This window comes from Cervus canadensis, chromosome 2, assembly GCF_019320065.1.
Source record: "Cervus canadensis isolate Bull #8, Minnesota chromosome 2, ASM1932006v1, whole genome shotgun sequence".
Classification (NCBI taxonomy): domain Eukaryota; kingdom Metazoa; phylum Chordata; class Mammalia; order Artiodactyla; family Cervidae; genus Cervus; species Cervus canadensis.
In genome coordinates, this window is record NC_057387.1 from 81,340,736 (window position 1) to 81,357,294 (window position 16,559).

The 16,559-nt window shown below is 40.7% G+C and overlaps 1 protein-coding gene across 1 annotated transcript in view; it reads right to left on the reverse strand.

Annotated features, from left to right (window-relative positions):
- The window catches only part of LOC122429096 (FYN-binding protein 2-like), a 121,120-nt gene that overhangs the window by 71,018 nt on the left and 33,543 nt on the right, over positions 1-16,559 (reverse strand). Inside the window, exon 3 of the mRNA XM_043449257.1 lies at positions 414-1,152. Coding sequence (XP_043305192.1) covers positions 414-1,152 — 739 coding nt within the window. The remainder of the gene's footprint in view (positions 1-413; positions 1,153-16,559) is intronic.

The following is a 16,559-nucleotide window of genomic DNA, read 5'->3' on the forward strand; positions in this document are numbered from 1 at the left end:
GTGGGGTGGGTGAGGGGAATAGAATATGATTCCTAGATTTTTGGCCTGAGCAAATAGGAGGGTGGTTGTGCTACGTACTAAGACAAGGAATACTGGCAATGGATCGATTGATAGGAAAGGAAACCAGGCTTTGTGAAGTTAAGCAGACTGCCCCAGTTCAGGCATCTTGTAAGAAGTAGAGCTGAAGGATTCAAATCCGGGTTTGTCCCACCTGTCTCTCCGTATAATTCCAGGAGATTAATCACTTAATCCAGGCCTGAAATTATAATCTAGCAGATGGGCTTAGAATATCTGCGCTAGAGTATGGGACAAACACTGCCCAGGCCACATATGAGACCACCCATGCCAGTAAGCTCTAAATTAGAAATGTACAGTGATCCCTCCCCCAGGCCTGTGGGGGTTTGATTTCTCACCTGGGGTCTGGCTGGTGAGCTCATTGTCATAGACAGGGTGAAAGATACTCCCTGTCAGGCTCCTCTCAGGACTGGAGTTTGTTCCGCTCTCCCTGCTACACTGAGAAAGTCGAAAGGTCGGATCTTCAGAGATGGCACACAATCTTCTTTGGGCCATCAGGTGCCTGTGGGAAGGTAGGGACTGGGCTTCTTTTATTTCCATCTTTTCCCTGGGCTCCTCTGGAGTCAGCTTGATACTTTTCTGCTCTTTTAGATGGAAGGCCCTGCTTCCACAACTGGCAGGGAGAAAGACGGATGGTGTCTCACTTTTCTGAGATAAAACCTCCCAGCTCCAGAGCTTGTTTCTGAAGCTATCATTCACCATTACTTTCTTCTTACTGCCTATCTCGCCATTTGACTGATACACATCTAACTGCGGAGAAGCCTTCTGTGAACTTACTGCAGAACCAGAAATACTTGGAGGTTCCAGGTAATTAGAACATTTCTGAGTCTCACTCTTCTGAGTCACCTTCACTTCCTGGGGTTTAAGAGGCTGGGGATCACCATCGGCACAGTTGGGTGAGTGCTGATTGTGGCTGGATGAGGGGGGTTTCCCACTGGCCAAAGTCTTTGTGGACTGTCTACTTCCAAAGTCTCCCTTTTGAGAAACATCTGCTGGGAATTTAATAGGTCCTGAAAGACATGATGCATCAAGATTTTGAAATTTGGCTCGAAGTTCCTTGAAGTTTCTTAATCCTTCCTAGAGCATAAAAGAAAAGAAAAAAGCAGCACCATTAGTTGACTTCATGTGCTTGCTAAGAGGCTCTAGGTGCTAATATAATGCCATTGCTTATCTATTGAGTAGTATCAGTAATGTGAGGCAGAGTGAAAACAACTATGTGCTCTTTGAAACACTGCAGCTACGCTTAATCTCATCACAACGTACAAAGAATGCTTATAAAATAGATAGCACTAACAATTACTGATAAATCCCTTGATATAAACTTTTGGTGGCTCTCTGCTGCCTATCCAAATAAACCCCTTCATGCGGCATTTAAGAACAAAAGTTGTGGGATTATGATCTCAGCCATAGATCAACATGCGTGTGTGTGCTTAGTCACTCAGTTGTGTCTGATTCTATGACCTCATGGACTATAGCCCTCCAGGCTCTTCTGCCCATGGGATTTTCCTGGCAAAAATACTGGAGTAGATGGACATTTTCTCCTCCAGGGGATCTTCTCAACCCAGGGATTGAACGCACATCTCTGGCATTTCCTGCATTGGCAGGTGGATTCTCAACCACCACTTAACCCAGATCCTGGGAGAGATTGAAGGTAGGAGAAGGGGATGACAGAGGATGAGATGGTAGGATGGCATCACCAACTCAATGGACATGGGTTTGGGTGGACTCTGGGAGTTGGTGATGGACAGAGAGGCCTGGCATGCTGCAGTCCATGGGGTCTCAAAGAGTCAGACACGACTGAGCAACTGAACTGAATTGAACTGAAACCAAAAGGATAATTGACAAGTTTCTAGAAACTTTATACTCTCTACCACCCTGACTCTGCTTATGTGTTCCTGCTCCCCCAATGCATCTCCCTACCTACTTGTCAACTGCTTTCTTGCAACAATAATGCCCACCTTCTCCACAAGATTTGCCCTGTGGCTGACAGGTAGGCTAACTCCTTCCCTGGCTCCATGTTGCCTGGCTATTGAACTTAATATCACAGGGTGGCAACAAGAGCAATCTTTGGAACCTGACAGGTATGTTTTCCATTTCTGACTCCGCTCTTTATCATCTAGGCAAATATTTTGGGAAACTTGGTATCATCAATGCAGTCTCATCATAAAAATAACTTGCAAGCAGTAGAAGGATGAGGGCTGCCATAGGTAAAGAGTCTATCACAGTGCCTGGCACATAGTAAATAAAAGCTACTTAAAGGGACGAGATGATGCTATTGTATTTTTGACTCTCCTTGGGAGATTGTGTTCTACTTTAAATTCTGCTCAAATCCAGTGAATGAGAATGGTGGTAGTAACAGCAGGCCAACCCTTGGAGCAGAGGAAGGGACACGCACAGGATCATAACGTAAGTGGGTGGTCTATGTAGGTGGGATTGGGCTCGATGCCTGTGTAGTGCTCTTCCCAGTCCCACCCCTCCTTTCCCTCACTAAAATTACTTTTGTACATCCATTCTGTCATTTTCTGTCTTCAGAGGAGGTGGTGGGTAGATAGAGCATAGAAGGACATCTAATGGATCCATTTCCAAAGTAACAGCTGCCAACTTCTCCCGATCATCTTAAGGGTCTTAATTTTAGGTATACAGACAATCTCCATGCAGGTAACTTTGGATTTTGCCTGCTGAAGGAATAACTGTTGGATCACCTTTTCTCACTGTATTTACAGTTGACTCACACCTGCCCTCTGAAGATTTAGGAAGGGAGGAATATTGAACAAGGACTATGAAGCAGGTGTCTGGAAGCATGCTTGCATGCTCTTCCCTCTTTCTTCAACCCTCCCTCCATCCCCTTCCTTCTCTTCCTCCTCTCTCTCTCTTTCACTCATGCACACATACATACCCCTACACACACATTTATAGCTTTCTTCACAAACTGCCAAGGGTTAATCTCTTATATTTCAACCAGCAGTCGAGTTGATTCCATTGACCTTCCTCTCCCCTGATGTGGTAGCAGCCAGCATTGGGCATGGAACCAGGAGATCCTAGGATGAGGCTCAGCTTTGCCATTCTCCAGTCATGTGCCTTGGACAACTTCCTTCACTTTTCTGAGCCTTAAGCTCCTCACTATAAAATAGGGATATACTACTAACAGTTCAGGGTTATTGCAAGGCTCACATGAGATGACAGATGCATATACCTCAGTGGTTAATATTTTTTAAATTGTGGTAAAATACACTTAACTTTAAATTTACCACCATAGCTCATTTTTAAGTGTACAGTATAGTACAGTAATGTTCAGTACACTCACACTGCAGTGAATGTCCGGGACTCTTCCTATCTTGAAAACTGGAGCACTGTATTCATTAAACAACAGTTTGCCATTCCCTCTCCCCCGGGGAGAGCTGGGACAGAGAGGAAATACAGAAACTGGTCTGTGGCAGGCAGGACAGTGTAAGACCTACATGAATGGTCTGTGCTGCGGCTCTGCATGCCCCAGCCTGAGTCACGTTCACTGGTGTGGAAGTGGTTGGATGCTGGAATGTGGGGTTTGGAGAGTGGGCTCAGGAAGAGAACAGCTGCTGGCTATGAAGAGACAGATCTGAAGGGGCAGGAATAAGGAGTTCCACAGTCAGGAATGTTTGTGGAAGAAACCTGGGCCACCAGAGAAGCAAAATGCCATTGTGGAGTGGTGCACAAGAGGCAGGGCCACCACTGTGCCCCCTTCCCTGCCCCCTGCCTTGGTGGGCACTAGCAGGCTCCCACTTCCCTCCTGCCAATACCTCCTCTGGCCCTGCTGGCCCCAGTGAGCTTGCACACCCTGCCCATTGCTGCCTCCACCCCCACTGGCCCTAGAGGGGTCTCAGGTACAGGTGCTGGTGGGAGGACCACAAGCAGAGGTGGGACTGAAACCACAGTTAAGCTCCTGGGGCCATGCAGCGAAGGAAGAAGAGCTGGATTCTCTTGTCATGGCTGCAAGAACCATAGATTTACACCACTGCTGCTGGCTTTGAAAACTTAGCACCTGCAGAATATCTGAACGGATGAATGCTCCCGCACCTGAGATGGGCCTGGCTTTAGCAGCTGTGGGCTTTGTGGGCCTGGAGCAGGTCAGAATCTGAGCTGTCTCCATTAACTCCCACAGTGGATCCAGGCACATGACTACTGCAGTCCTAGGATGACTTTGGTGGATCTGCACTGGTGACTTGGTGAAAACAATGCCTGAGAAACACCAGGAACAATTGCCACTATAACCATGGTTAAGGTGGGGCTGAGAGCAGTTCCAACAATAGTGTAATTTGTGAGTCAGCACAAGAGGTGAAAAATGACACAACAGAATACGCACACAGGTAAATAGCTCCAGAGGAGGAAAACACAGTGACTTTTCTCCCAGTGGGAGTGCTCCAACTCTGCCTATCTCACACTGCAGATCAGAAACACAGCTCAGAGACAGATCTGGGGACCTCTACTCCAAAAGCTAGGGAGCAGACTTGCCCCTGACAGGGCAGTCACAACACAGAGAAAGTGGGGGTGGGGGGGGGGCTTTGCTCAATATCCATCACAGGCTCAGGTCACCACAACATCAGTCACATCTCCTATCAAGGGGATAATGGCTAGCATACACTGAGGAAAGGGGTAGTAGACATCCGTACTAAAAACAGTCCTCACATCAAAAAATATAAAACACATAGAGACTACACAGGGACATTCCCATATAAAAAACAGCCTTCCAAGGCAGTGTGAGGGTCAGAATTGGAAAGAAAAATCCTCAGAGTATTTGACTTTGAAGGCCATCAGGGCCTGCATGCAGGAGCTCCACAGGGCTGGGAGAAGCAGACTTCTCTCTTGGAGGTTGCACACAAGGTCTCACATACACTGGGAACCAGCACAAAGCAGTACCTCCACATGAACTGGGGCTAGACCTAACTAGGGGTCTGGGAGGCGGCGTTTGGTTGTAGCTCACTGTGAGGGCAAGGACACTGGTGGAAGAGGCCCCAGAGAATATTGATTGGCATGAGCTCCCTCAGAGGTCCCCATTTTGGCACCAAGGCCTGCCCCCCCCACCCCCAACAACCTAGAGGTTCTAAGCTGTAATGCCTCAGGCCAAAGAACCAGCAAGACAGGAACACAGTCCCACCCATCAGCAGACAGGCTGCCTAAAGCCATACTGAGCCAACAGCTACATCAAAACACACCGCTTGACACAGCCCTGTCCATTAGATGGACAAGATCCAGCTCCATCTACCAGAGGGCAGGCATCAGCCCCTCCCACCGGGAAGCCTGCATAAGCCCCTGGACCAATCTCACCACTAGGGGGCAGACACCAGAAGCAAGAGGTACTGTGATCCTGCAACATGTAGAAAGGAGACCACAAACAGAAAGGTTGACGTAAGACATGTTGCAAATGAAGGAACATGACAACCCCATAAGAACAACTAAATGAAATGGAGATAGGCAACCTCGCTGAAGAAATGTAGAGTAATGATAGTAAAGATGATCCAAAATCTTGGGGAAAAGCACAGAGACACAGATTGAGAAGTTGAGAGAAATGTTTAACATGAAGCTAAAAGGTTTAAAGAACAAAGAAACAAGTGAACAATACAATAATTGGAATGAAGAATACATGAGAAAGAATCAATAGCAGAATAACTGCAGCAACAGAATGAATAAGCTGGAAGTCAGAGTGATGGAAATCATTGCCATAGAACAAAATAAAGAATAAACAAAGAAAATAAATGAGGACAGTCTCAGAGACCGCTGGAACAACATTAAATGCACCAGCATTTGCATTATAGGGATCCCCAAAAAAGAATAAAAAGAGAAAGGACCTGAGAAAGTATTTGAAGAGATTAGTCAAAAACTTCCTTAATACGGGGGAAGAAATAGTCACTCAAGTCCCAGGAGGCTCAGAGAATTCCATACATGATGAACCCAAGGAGGAACATACCAAGACACATGTTAATCAAACTGACAAAAATAAAAGACAAAGAAAAAGTATTAAGAGCAACAAGAGAAAAGCAACAAATAATATACAAGGGAATCCCCATAAGGTTATCAGCTAATTTTTTCAGTAGAAATTCTGCAGGCCAGAAGGGAGTGGCACAATATATTTCAAGTGATGAAAGGGAAATATCTACAACCAAGAATACTCTAACTAGTAAGGGTCTCATTCAGATTTGATGGAGACATCAAAAGATTTACAGATAAGCAAAGCTAAGAGAATTCAGCACCACCAAAACATCTTCACAACAAATGCTAAAGGAACTTCTCTAAGTGGAAAGAGACCAGCAACTTAAAACAATGTTTGTACATATACTGTTATATCAAAACCTCATGGGAATATCAAACCAAAAAAAATCTAGTAGATACATACACACACAAAAGAAAAACCCAAACACAACACCAAAGACAGTCATCAAATCACAAGAGAGCAAAAGGAAGGTAAGAAAAAAGACCTAGAAAAACAAATCCAAAACAATTAAAAGAATGTCAACAGGAACATATATATTAATAATTACTTTAAGTATAAATGGATTAAATGTGCCAACCAAAATACATAGTCTAACTGAATGCATATATAAACAAGACCTGCCTATACTGTCTACAAGAGACCCACTTCAGATCTAGAGACACCTACAGATTGAAAGTAAGAGGATAGAAAAAGGTATCCCATACAAATTAAAATCAAAAGAAAGCTGAAGCAGCAATACTTATATCAAACAAAATAGACTGTTGTAAGAGATAAGGAAGGACACTACATAATGATCAGGGGATCAATCCAAGAAGAAAATGTAACAGTTGTAAATATATAGGCACCCAACCTAAGAGCATCACAAATATGAGCCAAATACTAACAGCCATAAAAGGGGAAATTGACAGAACACAACTATAGTGGGGGATATTAAAACTCCATTTACATCAATGGACAGATCACCCAGACAGAAAATCAATAAGGAAACACAGGTCTTAAACAACACATTAGGCCATGTGAACTTAATTGATATTTATAGAACTTTCCATCCAAAAGCAGCAGAATACACTTCCTTTTCAAAAGCACATGGAACCTTCTCCAGGATGGATGACATACTGGACCACAAATCAAACCTCATTAAAAGTTAAGAAAACTGAAATCATATCAAACCTCTTTTCTGACCACAATGATGTGATATTAGAAATAAATTACAGGAAAAAATGTATAAAGTGAAAAACAACAGATACACATGGAGACTAAACAATATGCTGCTAAACAATCAATGGATTACTGAAGAAATCAAAGAGGAAATAAACAATAATAATCTTACCTCAGGAAACAAGAAAAACTGCCAAATAAACAACCAACCTTATACCTAAAGCAACTAAAGAAAAAGAACAAACAAAACCCAAGATTAGTAGAAGGAAATAAATAATAAAGATCAGAGTAGAAATAAATGAAATAGATACAAAGAAAACAACAAAGATCAATGAAATTAATTAAATTAATAAAATTAGTTAAAGCTGGTTACTTGAGAAGATAAACAAAATAGATAAAACTTTAGCAAGACTCATGAAGAAAAAAGAGAGGACTCAAATCAGTGAAATTAAAAATTAAAACAGTTACAACTGAAACAAGAAGTACAAAAAATTGTAAGAGACAACTACAAGCAATTATATGCCAATTAAATGGAAAACCTAGAAGAAATGGACAAATTCTTAGAAAGATACAACTTCACAAGAATGAACCAGGAACAAATGGAAAATATGAACAGACCAATCACAAGTACTGAAATTGAAACTCTGGTTAAATACTTCCAACAAACAAAAGTCCAGGACCAGGTGGCTTCACAGGTGATTCTATCGAACATTTAGAATCTTTTTCAAAACATTACAGAGAACACTCCCAGGCTCATTCTATGAGGCCACCATTACCTTGATCCCAAAGTCACAAAAGAAGACAATTATAGATCAATATCACTCATAAACACAGACACAAGAATCCTCAAAAAAAATACTAGCAAATAGAATCCAACAGAACATTAAAAGGATCATACACCATGATCAAGTGGGATTTATCCCAAGAATGTAAGGATTCTTCAATATATGAAAATTAATCAGCATGATATATCATACTAACAAATTGAAGAATAAAAACCATATAAATCTCAAGAGATTCAGAAAATGCTTTTGACAAAAATTCAGCATCCATCTATGATAAAAAAAAAAAAACTTCTCCAAAAGTGGGCATAATAAGGGCTATATACAACAAACCCACAGCAAATATCATTCTCAACAGTGAAAAAGTTTTTCCTCTACGATTAGGAATAAGAGAAGGGTGTCCACTCTTTCCACTTCTATTCAACTTGTGGAAGTCCTAGCCACAACAATCAGAGAAGTAAAATAAATATAATGACTCCAAAATGGAAAAGAAGTAAAACTGTCACTGCAGATGACCTGATACTATACATAGAAAATCCTGAAGATGCCACCAGAAAACTACTAGAGCTCAGTGAATTTGGTATAGTTTTCCATAGTATAGTAATGAGGATGAAAATTCATTGAATAAGCTCTATATATTGGTTACCTATGTGCCTGTCACCACTTTTAAAAAATCTATAGATAATTAATGTGAATAAGAACTAACTACTGATTGTCAAACAAAGTTACAGGACCACTGGATTAAAAGATATTCTGATGAAATAAATCAAAGATGATACAAAAAAATGGAGCAATATACCATGTTCTTTGATTGGAAGATTCAATTTTACCAAAATAAGTACACTGTACAAAGCAATCTATAGATTTAATGTAATCCCTATCAGATTATCAATGGGATTACCAAATTACCAAATTTCTTATAGAATTTCTTACAAATGTCTTACAGAAAATAATTGCATGGTTTGTAGGGAAACACAAGACTCCAAAGAGCCAAAGCAGTCTTGAGAGAGAAAAACAAAGCTATAGAAATCAGGCTCCTGACTTCAGACTATAACACAAAGTTAAAGTAATCAAAGCAATAGGACACTGACACAAAAACAGAAATATAGATCAATGTAACAAGATAGAAAGTCCAAAGATAAAACCATGCTCCTACGGTCAACTAATCTATAACAAAAGAGGCAAGAATACATAACAGAGGAAAGACAGTCTCTCCAATACGTGGTGCTGGGAAAACTGGACAGCTACATGTAAAAGAACTAATTTGGAATACTCCCTAACACCATTTACACAAATAAACTCAAAATGGATTAAAGACCAACATGCAAGTCTAGACACCATAAAACTCTTAGAGGAAAACAGAGGCAGAACACTCTTTGACATAAATTACAGCAGGATCTTTTATGATCCACCTCCTAGAGTAATAAAAATAGAAACAAAAAGAAACAAATGGGACCTAATTAAACTTAAAAGTTTTTTCACAGCAAAGGAAACCACAAACAAATGCCTTCAGAAGGCAAGAAAATATTTGCAAAAAAGTGACCAACAGGGGATTAATCTCCAAAATATACAAACAGCTCATGAAGCTAAATAACAAAAACCAAACAACCCAGCCAAAAATTTGGTGTAAGATATAAGTAGACAGTTCTCCAAAGGAGACATACAGATGATCAAAAAGCCCATGAAAAAGTGCTCAACATCACTAATTATCAGAGAAATGTAAATCAAAACTAAAATGGGTATGACCTCACACCAGTCAGAATGGCCATCATTAAAAAACTTTTCAGACAATAGAAGCTGTAGAAGGTGTGGAGAAAAAGAAACCTTTCTACACTACTGGTGGGGATGTAAATTGGTAGACCCCTATGGAGAACAGTATGGAGGTTCTTTAAACAACTAATGATAGAACTACCATATTGCCCAGCAATCCCACTCCTGGGCATACATCCGGAGAAAACCACAATTCAAAAAGATACATGCACCCCAATGTTCACTGAAGCACCATTTACAATAGATAAGATATGGAAGCAACCTTAATGTCCAATGACAGAGGACTGGATAAAGAAAATGTGGTACATACATATAATGGAATATTACTCAGCTATAAAAAAGAAAAAATAATGCAATTTTCAGAGACATGGATGGACCTAGAACTTGTCATACGGAGCAAAGTCAGACAGAGAAGAACAAATATTGTATGATACCACTTACACATGGAATCTAAAAAAATGGTAAAATGAACTTATTTACAAATACTGTCATAGATGTAAAAAACAATCTTATGTTTACTAGGGGGAAAACAGAGGGGTGGATAAATTAGGAGACTGGGGGCTTCCTGGTGCTCATGGAAAGGAATCTGCCTGCTGATGCAAGAGACACAGGTTTGATCCCTGGTTTGGGAATACCCACATGTCACGGAGCAACTAAGTCTGTGGACTACAACTACTGAGCCTGTGCTCTAGAGCCCAGGAGCCACAGCTACTGAGCCCTGTGTCCCAGCTACTGAAGTCCACATGCCCTAGACTTCACGCTCCACAACAAGAGAAGCCACTGCAATGAGAAGCCTGTATACAACTAGAGAGTAGCCCCTGCTCTCCACAACTAGAGAAAAGCCTGTGTAGCAACAAAGACCCAGCACAGCCAAAGCTAAATAAATTAAAAAAAATTTTTTTTTAATTTGGAGATTGGAACTGACATATACACACTACTATATATAAAATAAACAACTTATAGGGAACTACTGTATGGCATGGGGAATTGTACTCAATACTCAGTAATGGCCTATATGGGGAAAGACTCTAAAAAACAATAGATATGTGTATAACTGATCGACTTTACTGATTCACTTTTTTGTGTTAGCAGAAACTAAACATAACACTGTAAATCAACTATACTCCAATAAAATTTTTTGAAAAGAATTAAGGTTTAAAAAAGACATTAATAATGAAAGAAATTGAAGAAGACACAAACAAATGGAAAGAATTTCAAAGAAATCTACAGATTCAATGCAATCCCTATAAAAATTTCAACACACTCTGAAGACTGTACAGAACCATAGAAGACCCGAAATAGCTAAAGTAAACGAGAAATAACAACAAAGTTGGAGTATCGTACTTCCTAATTTTAAACAACATTACAAAGCTATAGTAGTCGGAGCAGCATGGTACTGGCATAAGAGCATAGATTTCAATCAGCAGGACAGAACAGAGAGCCCAGAAATAAACTCACACATACAGGCAATTAATTTACAACAAAGATACACAGAATATACAACAGGGAAAGAACAGTCTCTTCAATAAACAGTATTGGGAAAACTGGACAACCACATGCAAAAAATGAAATCAAACTACTGTCTTACACCATACACAAAAATCAACTCAAAATGGATTAAAGACTTCAATATAAGACCCGAAATCGTAAAACTCACAGAAGAAAACATAGGTGGTAGGCTCCTTGATATCAGTCTTGGTGGCAGCCTTTTTGGATCTGACTCCAAAAGCAAAGGCAAATGGTACTACATCAAACTAAAAAACTTCTGCACAGCCAAAGAAATAACAACAAAATGAAAAGACAATGAACAGAATGGAAACACTTGCAAATCATACACTTGAGGGGTTAATATCCAAAATATATAAAAACTCATACAATTCAACTGCAATATAACAGAGGAACCAATTTTTAAATGGGTAAAAGATCTGAATAGCTCTTTTTCCAAAAAAGACATACAGATGGCCAACAGGTACATGAAAAGGTGCTCAACATTATTAATAAACAGGAAAATGCAAATCAAAACCACAATGATACATTATCTCACAGCTGTTAGAATGGCTATTATCTGAAAGATAGGAAATAACAAGTGGTGGAATAGATGTGGAGAAAAGGGAACCCTGTGTACTATTGATGGGAGTGTTAGTTGGTACAGCCACTGTGGAAAACAGTATGGAGATACCTCAAAAAATTAAAAATAGAACTACCATATGATCTCTAGCAATTTCACTTCTGACTACTTCTCTAAAGAAAAGAAAAACAGTACCTCAAAAAGACATGCACCTCCATGCTCACTATGGGATTATTTACAATAGCCAACATATGGAAACAACTTAAATGCCTGTTGATAGATGAATGGATAAACAAAATGTTATATACACATATACAATGGAGTATTATTCAGCCATAGAAGAAGAAAATATTAACACTTTTGACAATGTGGATAGTCCTTAAGGATATTATACTAAGTGAAATAAGTCAGAGAAAGAAAAATACTGTATGATCTCACTTAATGTGGACTATGAAAACAAAATGAAACAAAAACTCCATCAAGTTTGTAGATACAGAGAACAGATTGGTGGTTGCTAGAGGTGGGGGCTGGGAGGTAGGAGAAATTGGTGAAGAGAGTCAAAAGGTACAAACATCCAGTTATAGAGTAAATAAGCCATGGGTATGTAACATACCACATAATGACTAAGTTAATAACACTGTATTGCATATTTAAAAGTTGCCAGGGGAGTAAACCTTAAAAGTTCTTATTACAAGGAAAGTATTTTGTATCTATGCATGGTGGTGGATGTTTCCAAACTTACTGAAGTGATCATTTTCCAGTGTATAAACTGTATACAGTGTATATAATTATCAAATCATTATGTTACACACCTGAAACTAATATAATGTTTTGTGTCAATTGTACTACAATTTAAAAAAGAACAAAAACAGTCCCTGACCCTTCAGAGCTTGCTGAATGAGGGAAGCTGGCACAAATTGATCATTCTAGCATAAAGCAAAGTTATTAGATACAAGGTATAAAGTCTGCTCTTAGAACACAGAGAAGATATCATGAGGCCAGCTGGGTGGGTGAGGGTACAAAGAAGGCTTCCTGGAGTTGACTCCTCAGATAAAACAGGCAGTCAAGCAAAGAACAGTGGGAATGGCAGTTAAGATGAGAGAGGGACATCAGCAAAGGAGGCAGAGCATGTGAAATAAGAGGACATATATGAAAAGAATTTCTTATCATTGGAATCCCAATGTTCAGTATGTAAGGCTGGAGAAGGAAGTAGAGGTCAAGTCTCTAAGTAGTTGGGCTTAATTTTCAGAGTGGATGAAGAGTTTTACACAGTAACTGGAGCTACTGATGAGTTTTACACAGGGCAATGACATGGTTAGGCTTATATTTCATGGTGATTATAGAGCAGAAACCAATTAAGAGGCCACTATAATGGTCAAGTAAAAATGATGAGAGGTTGGACTTGGGCAGTGTTGGTGAGAAGGGGAGAAGGGGATAGATAAGAAAAATATGCAGAGAGTGGTATGACCTGGGCCTGGAGACCCACTGGGTCTAAAGGAATGGGAGGAAGGACTCCAGGATGATGCCCAGGTTCTAAACTGGGTGAGAGATGAACCAAGTATCTGACACTAAGACTGAGGACTGGAGATACAGATACGGGAGGAGAGGGCGAGCCCAGTTTGGGATGTGATGGTTTGCATTTTTAGGGAAGCCATCTAACAGGAATTGATATATGTGAAATATGAGGGAGATAGAAACTTAGATTTGGAGTTATTGGCTTATTGGTTCACATGGAGCTTAAGAGCATGGACCCTGAAGTCCAAATAAGCTTACATGCCAGCTCTGCCAATTATTAGCTTTATGACAGAGCAAATTACTTAACTACACTGTATTTTTTTGCCTTATCTGAAATAATAATTGCATTCCTCAAGGGGTAGATGTCATAGGTAAGATAAACTGAAAGAAAATGTGAAAGTGTTAGTGACTCAGTCATATCCAACTCTTTGCAACCCCATGGACTGTAACCCACCAGGCTCCTCTGTCCATGGAATTCTCCAGGCAAGAATATCGGAGTGGGTTGCCATTCCCTTTTCCAGGGGATCTTTCTAATCCAGGGATCAAACCTGAGTTTCCTGCATTGCAGGTGGACTCCTTACCACCTGAGACACCAGGGAAGCCAATGGCACCTCAAAAATGTCCACATCCCAGTTCCTGAAACCTGTGACTATGTTACCTTGTGACTTTACAGATGTGATTAAGGTAAGGACCTTCAGATGGGAAGATTATCCTGGATTATCCAGATAGGTCTAATGTAATAACAAGGGTCCTTATAAGAAGGAAGCAGGAGAGTCATAAAAGAAGAAGTAGACATAAGGAGGTAGGGGTTGAAGACGCTACGTATGGCCATAAAGATGGAGGAAAGGCCCGTGAGTCAAGGAAAGCAGGTCGTCTCCAGAAGTGGAAAAGGTAAGGAAACAGTCTTCTCTAGAGCCTCCAGAAAGAATGCCATTGGCAAACACTGATTTTAGGCATCTCATGTCCAGAACTGTAAGATAATCACTCTGTGTTACTGCAAACTACTAAACTCATGGTAATCTGTTAAAGCAGCCTAGGAAATTAACACACCTGTTATGTGGATTAAATCATTAAATACATAAAAAGCATTTAGAAGGCATAATAAATGCTCATTGAGTGTTAAGTTAACTCTTGCTGTTACTATTAGAAGTGGTTGTTGAGGCCATGAAACTGGAGGGGATTAGGGAGGAGAATGTGCAGTGAAATCAGAGTCAAGGGACAATGGCAGAGGCCAAGAAGAAGCAGAGAGGTGGGAGGTTAGGAGAGAAGGAGAAGGGCTGGGAGGTATTCCTGAGGAACGAGTGCCTGCAATGGCAAGTGCAGCAGATAAATTCTGTACGATAAAGATGAAAAGGTCTGGTGGAATCTGTCAAGGTGGAAACCACTGCATGGACACTGCAAAAGAATATCATGGCAGAAGCAAAGCTGCTGTGGTTTCCAGAATGAATGGGAGGGGAGGGAGTAAAATAAATGCCTGTAACTTTTCTTTTAGGAAGCGGGCATGGCAAAGAGAGGAGAGGGAAATACTTAGAAAGGGATTCAATATCCACCAAAGGTTTTAAATTAATTTTTCTTCCTACTGAGCCTTACCAGTACAGATCCTGGAAAGCAAAGAGCTCTCTTTTTTTGAATTATGCCAAGCGCAGACACCCACAGGGCAAGGGAAACAAGTACATGAGAGTACATCCACTTTGGGTGACAGTGGATCCCCCGTGGAGGAGCTGTGACAGACATCCCCATGTTGTGCCCTGGGCAGCAGTTACTGATGGGTTCCCATTGGAACGGTCTCATGTTGGACATTTCACTTAGATATAGCATACAAGCCCATCCTCAGCCCTTCTGGAGATTCCTAACATAACCCATTATAAAACTTTTCTGCTCAGATTGACAACAGAGATTTGGTTGTCTACGATGAAAACCACTAACCAGTACGTGTTAGTTTTTTGCTTCTTCATAGTGCCAATCAATGCCCAATATACCACCTGTCTCCCTCTGTGCATGCGTGAGTGCTAAGTTGCTTCAGTTGTGCCTGATTCTTTGTGGCCATGTGGACTGCAGCGCGCCAAGCTCCTCTGTCCATGGGATTCTGCAGGTAAGTATACTGGAGTGGACTGTCATGCCCTCCTCCAGGGGATCTCCCCAACCCAGGAATCAAACCCTCATCTCATATTTCCTGCATTGGCAGGCAGGTTCTTTACCACTAATGCCATCTGGGAAGCCCCATAACTCCCTCTATCAGAATGTAAACTCTCTAAGAACAGGCATTATAGTATGTGTGCATGCGCGCACATGTGCACACGCACACACACACACACTTTGTCAGCGTTCACTGCGATAACACCAATGGCCAAAAGCATATTTGACCCATAAGGTGCTCAATAAAAATGAGGTGAATGAATGAATTCTTGATTTACAAGTCTTTCAGAATCCTTTCAAGAGAAGGTGTCTCATTTATTTTGGTACCCCCAGTACCAGCCCCAGGGAGCACCAAACACTTGTTGAATGAATACAAGTGAAAGTTGCTCAGTCATGTCTGACCCTTTGCAAGTCCATGGAATCCTCTAGGCCAGAGTACTAGAGTGGGTAGCCTTTCCCTTCTCCAGGGGATCTTCCCTATCTGGGAATCAAACCAGGGTCTCCCGCATTGCAGGCAGATTCTTTACCAGCTGAGCTACCAGGGAAGCCCTGTTGAATGAATAAATTAGTTAAAAAAAAAAGAACATTTAGAAAAATTAGTGGGTTCACATAATTCATGCACTATAACTTTACAGCATTTTATTTTTTTCCCCACAGACAGCTCAGAATGCACACAGAAATAAATTATCTATATGCTATAATGTTAGAAGAAAACCCTGAAAATATCCATGGAAGACAGCCTTGGCACTTCTGATCTAATAGAACGACTCAAATACCTCACTGGGGAAGCAAAGCCAAAACAATTCCAGATATTGTAGGAACAACCTAAGATAAAAGACAGTGGTGTCCTCTAAACACAAGGGATTTATTCCTTTGATATGGAAATTAACCAAGGAATCAAGGACATAGCCACCAGCCAAGAAAAACAAAGACTTTGATATTCTAGAAGAATAGGGAGAACAGAGTGAGATGGTTATAAGTCTGAGCCCTAGTTCTCTATATGTGGTATTATTATATCTACAAGAATATGTATAGCCAAACTAGGGGGGAAAACTCCAAACAGACCTCTCTCACAATTTATTTTACAGGA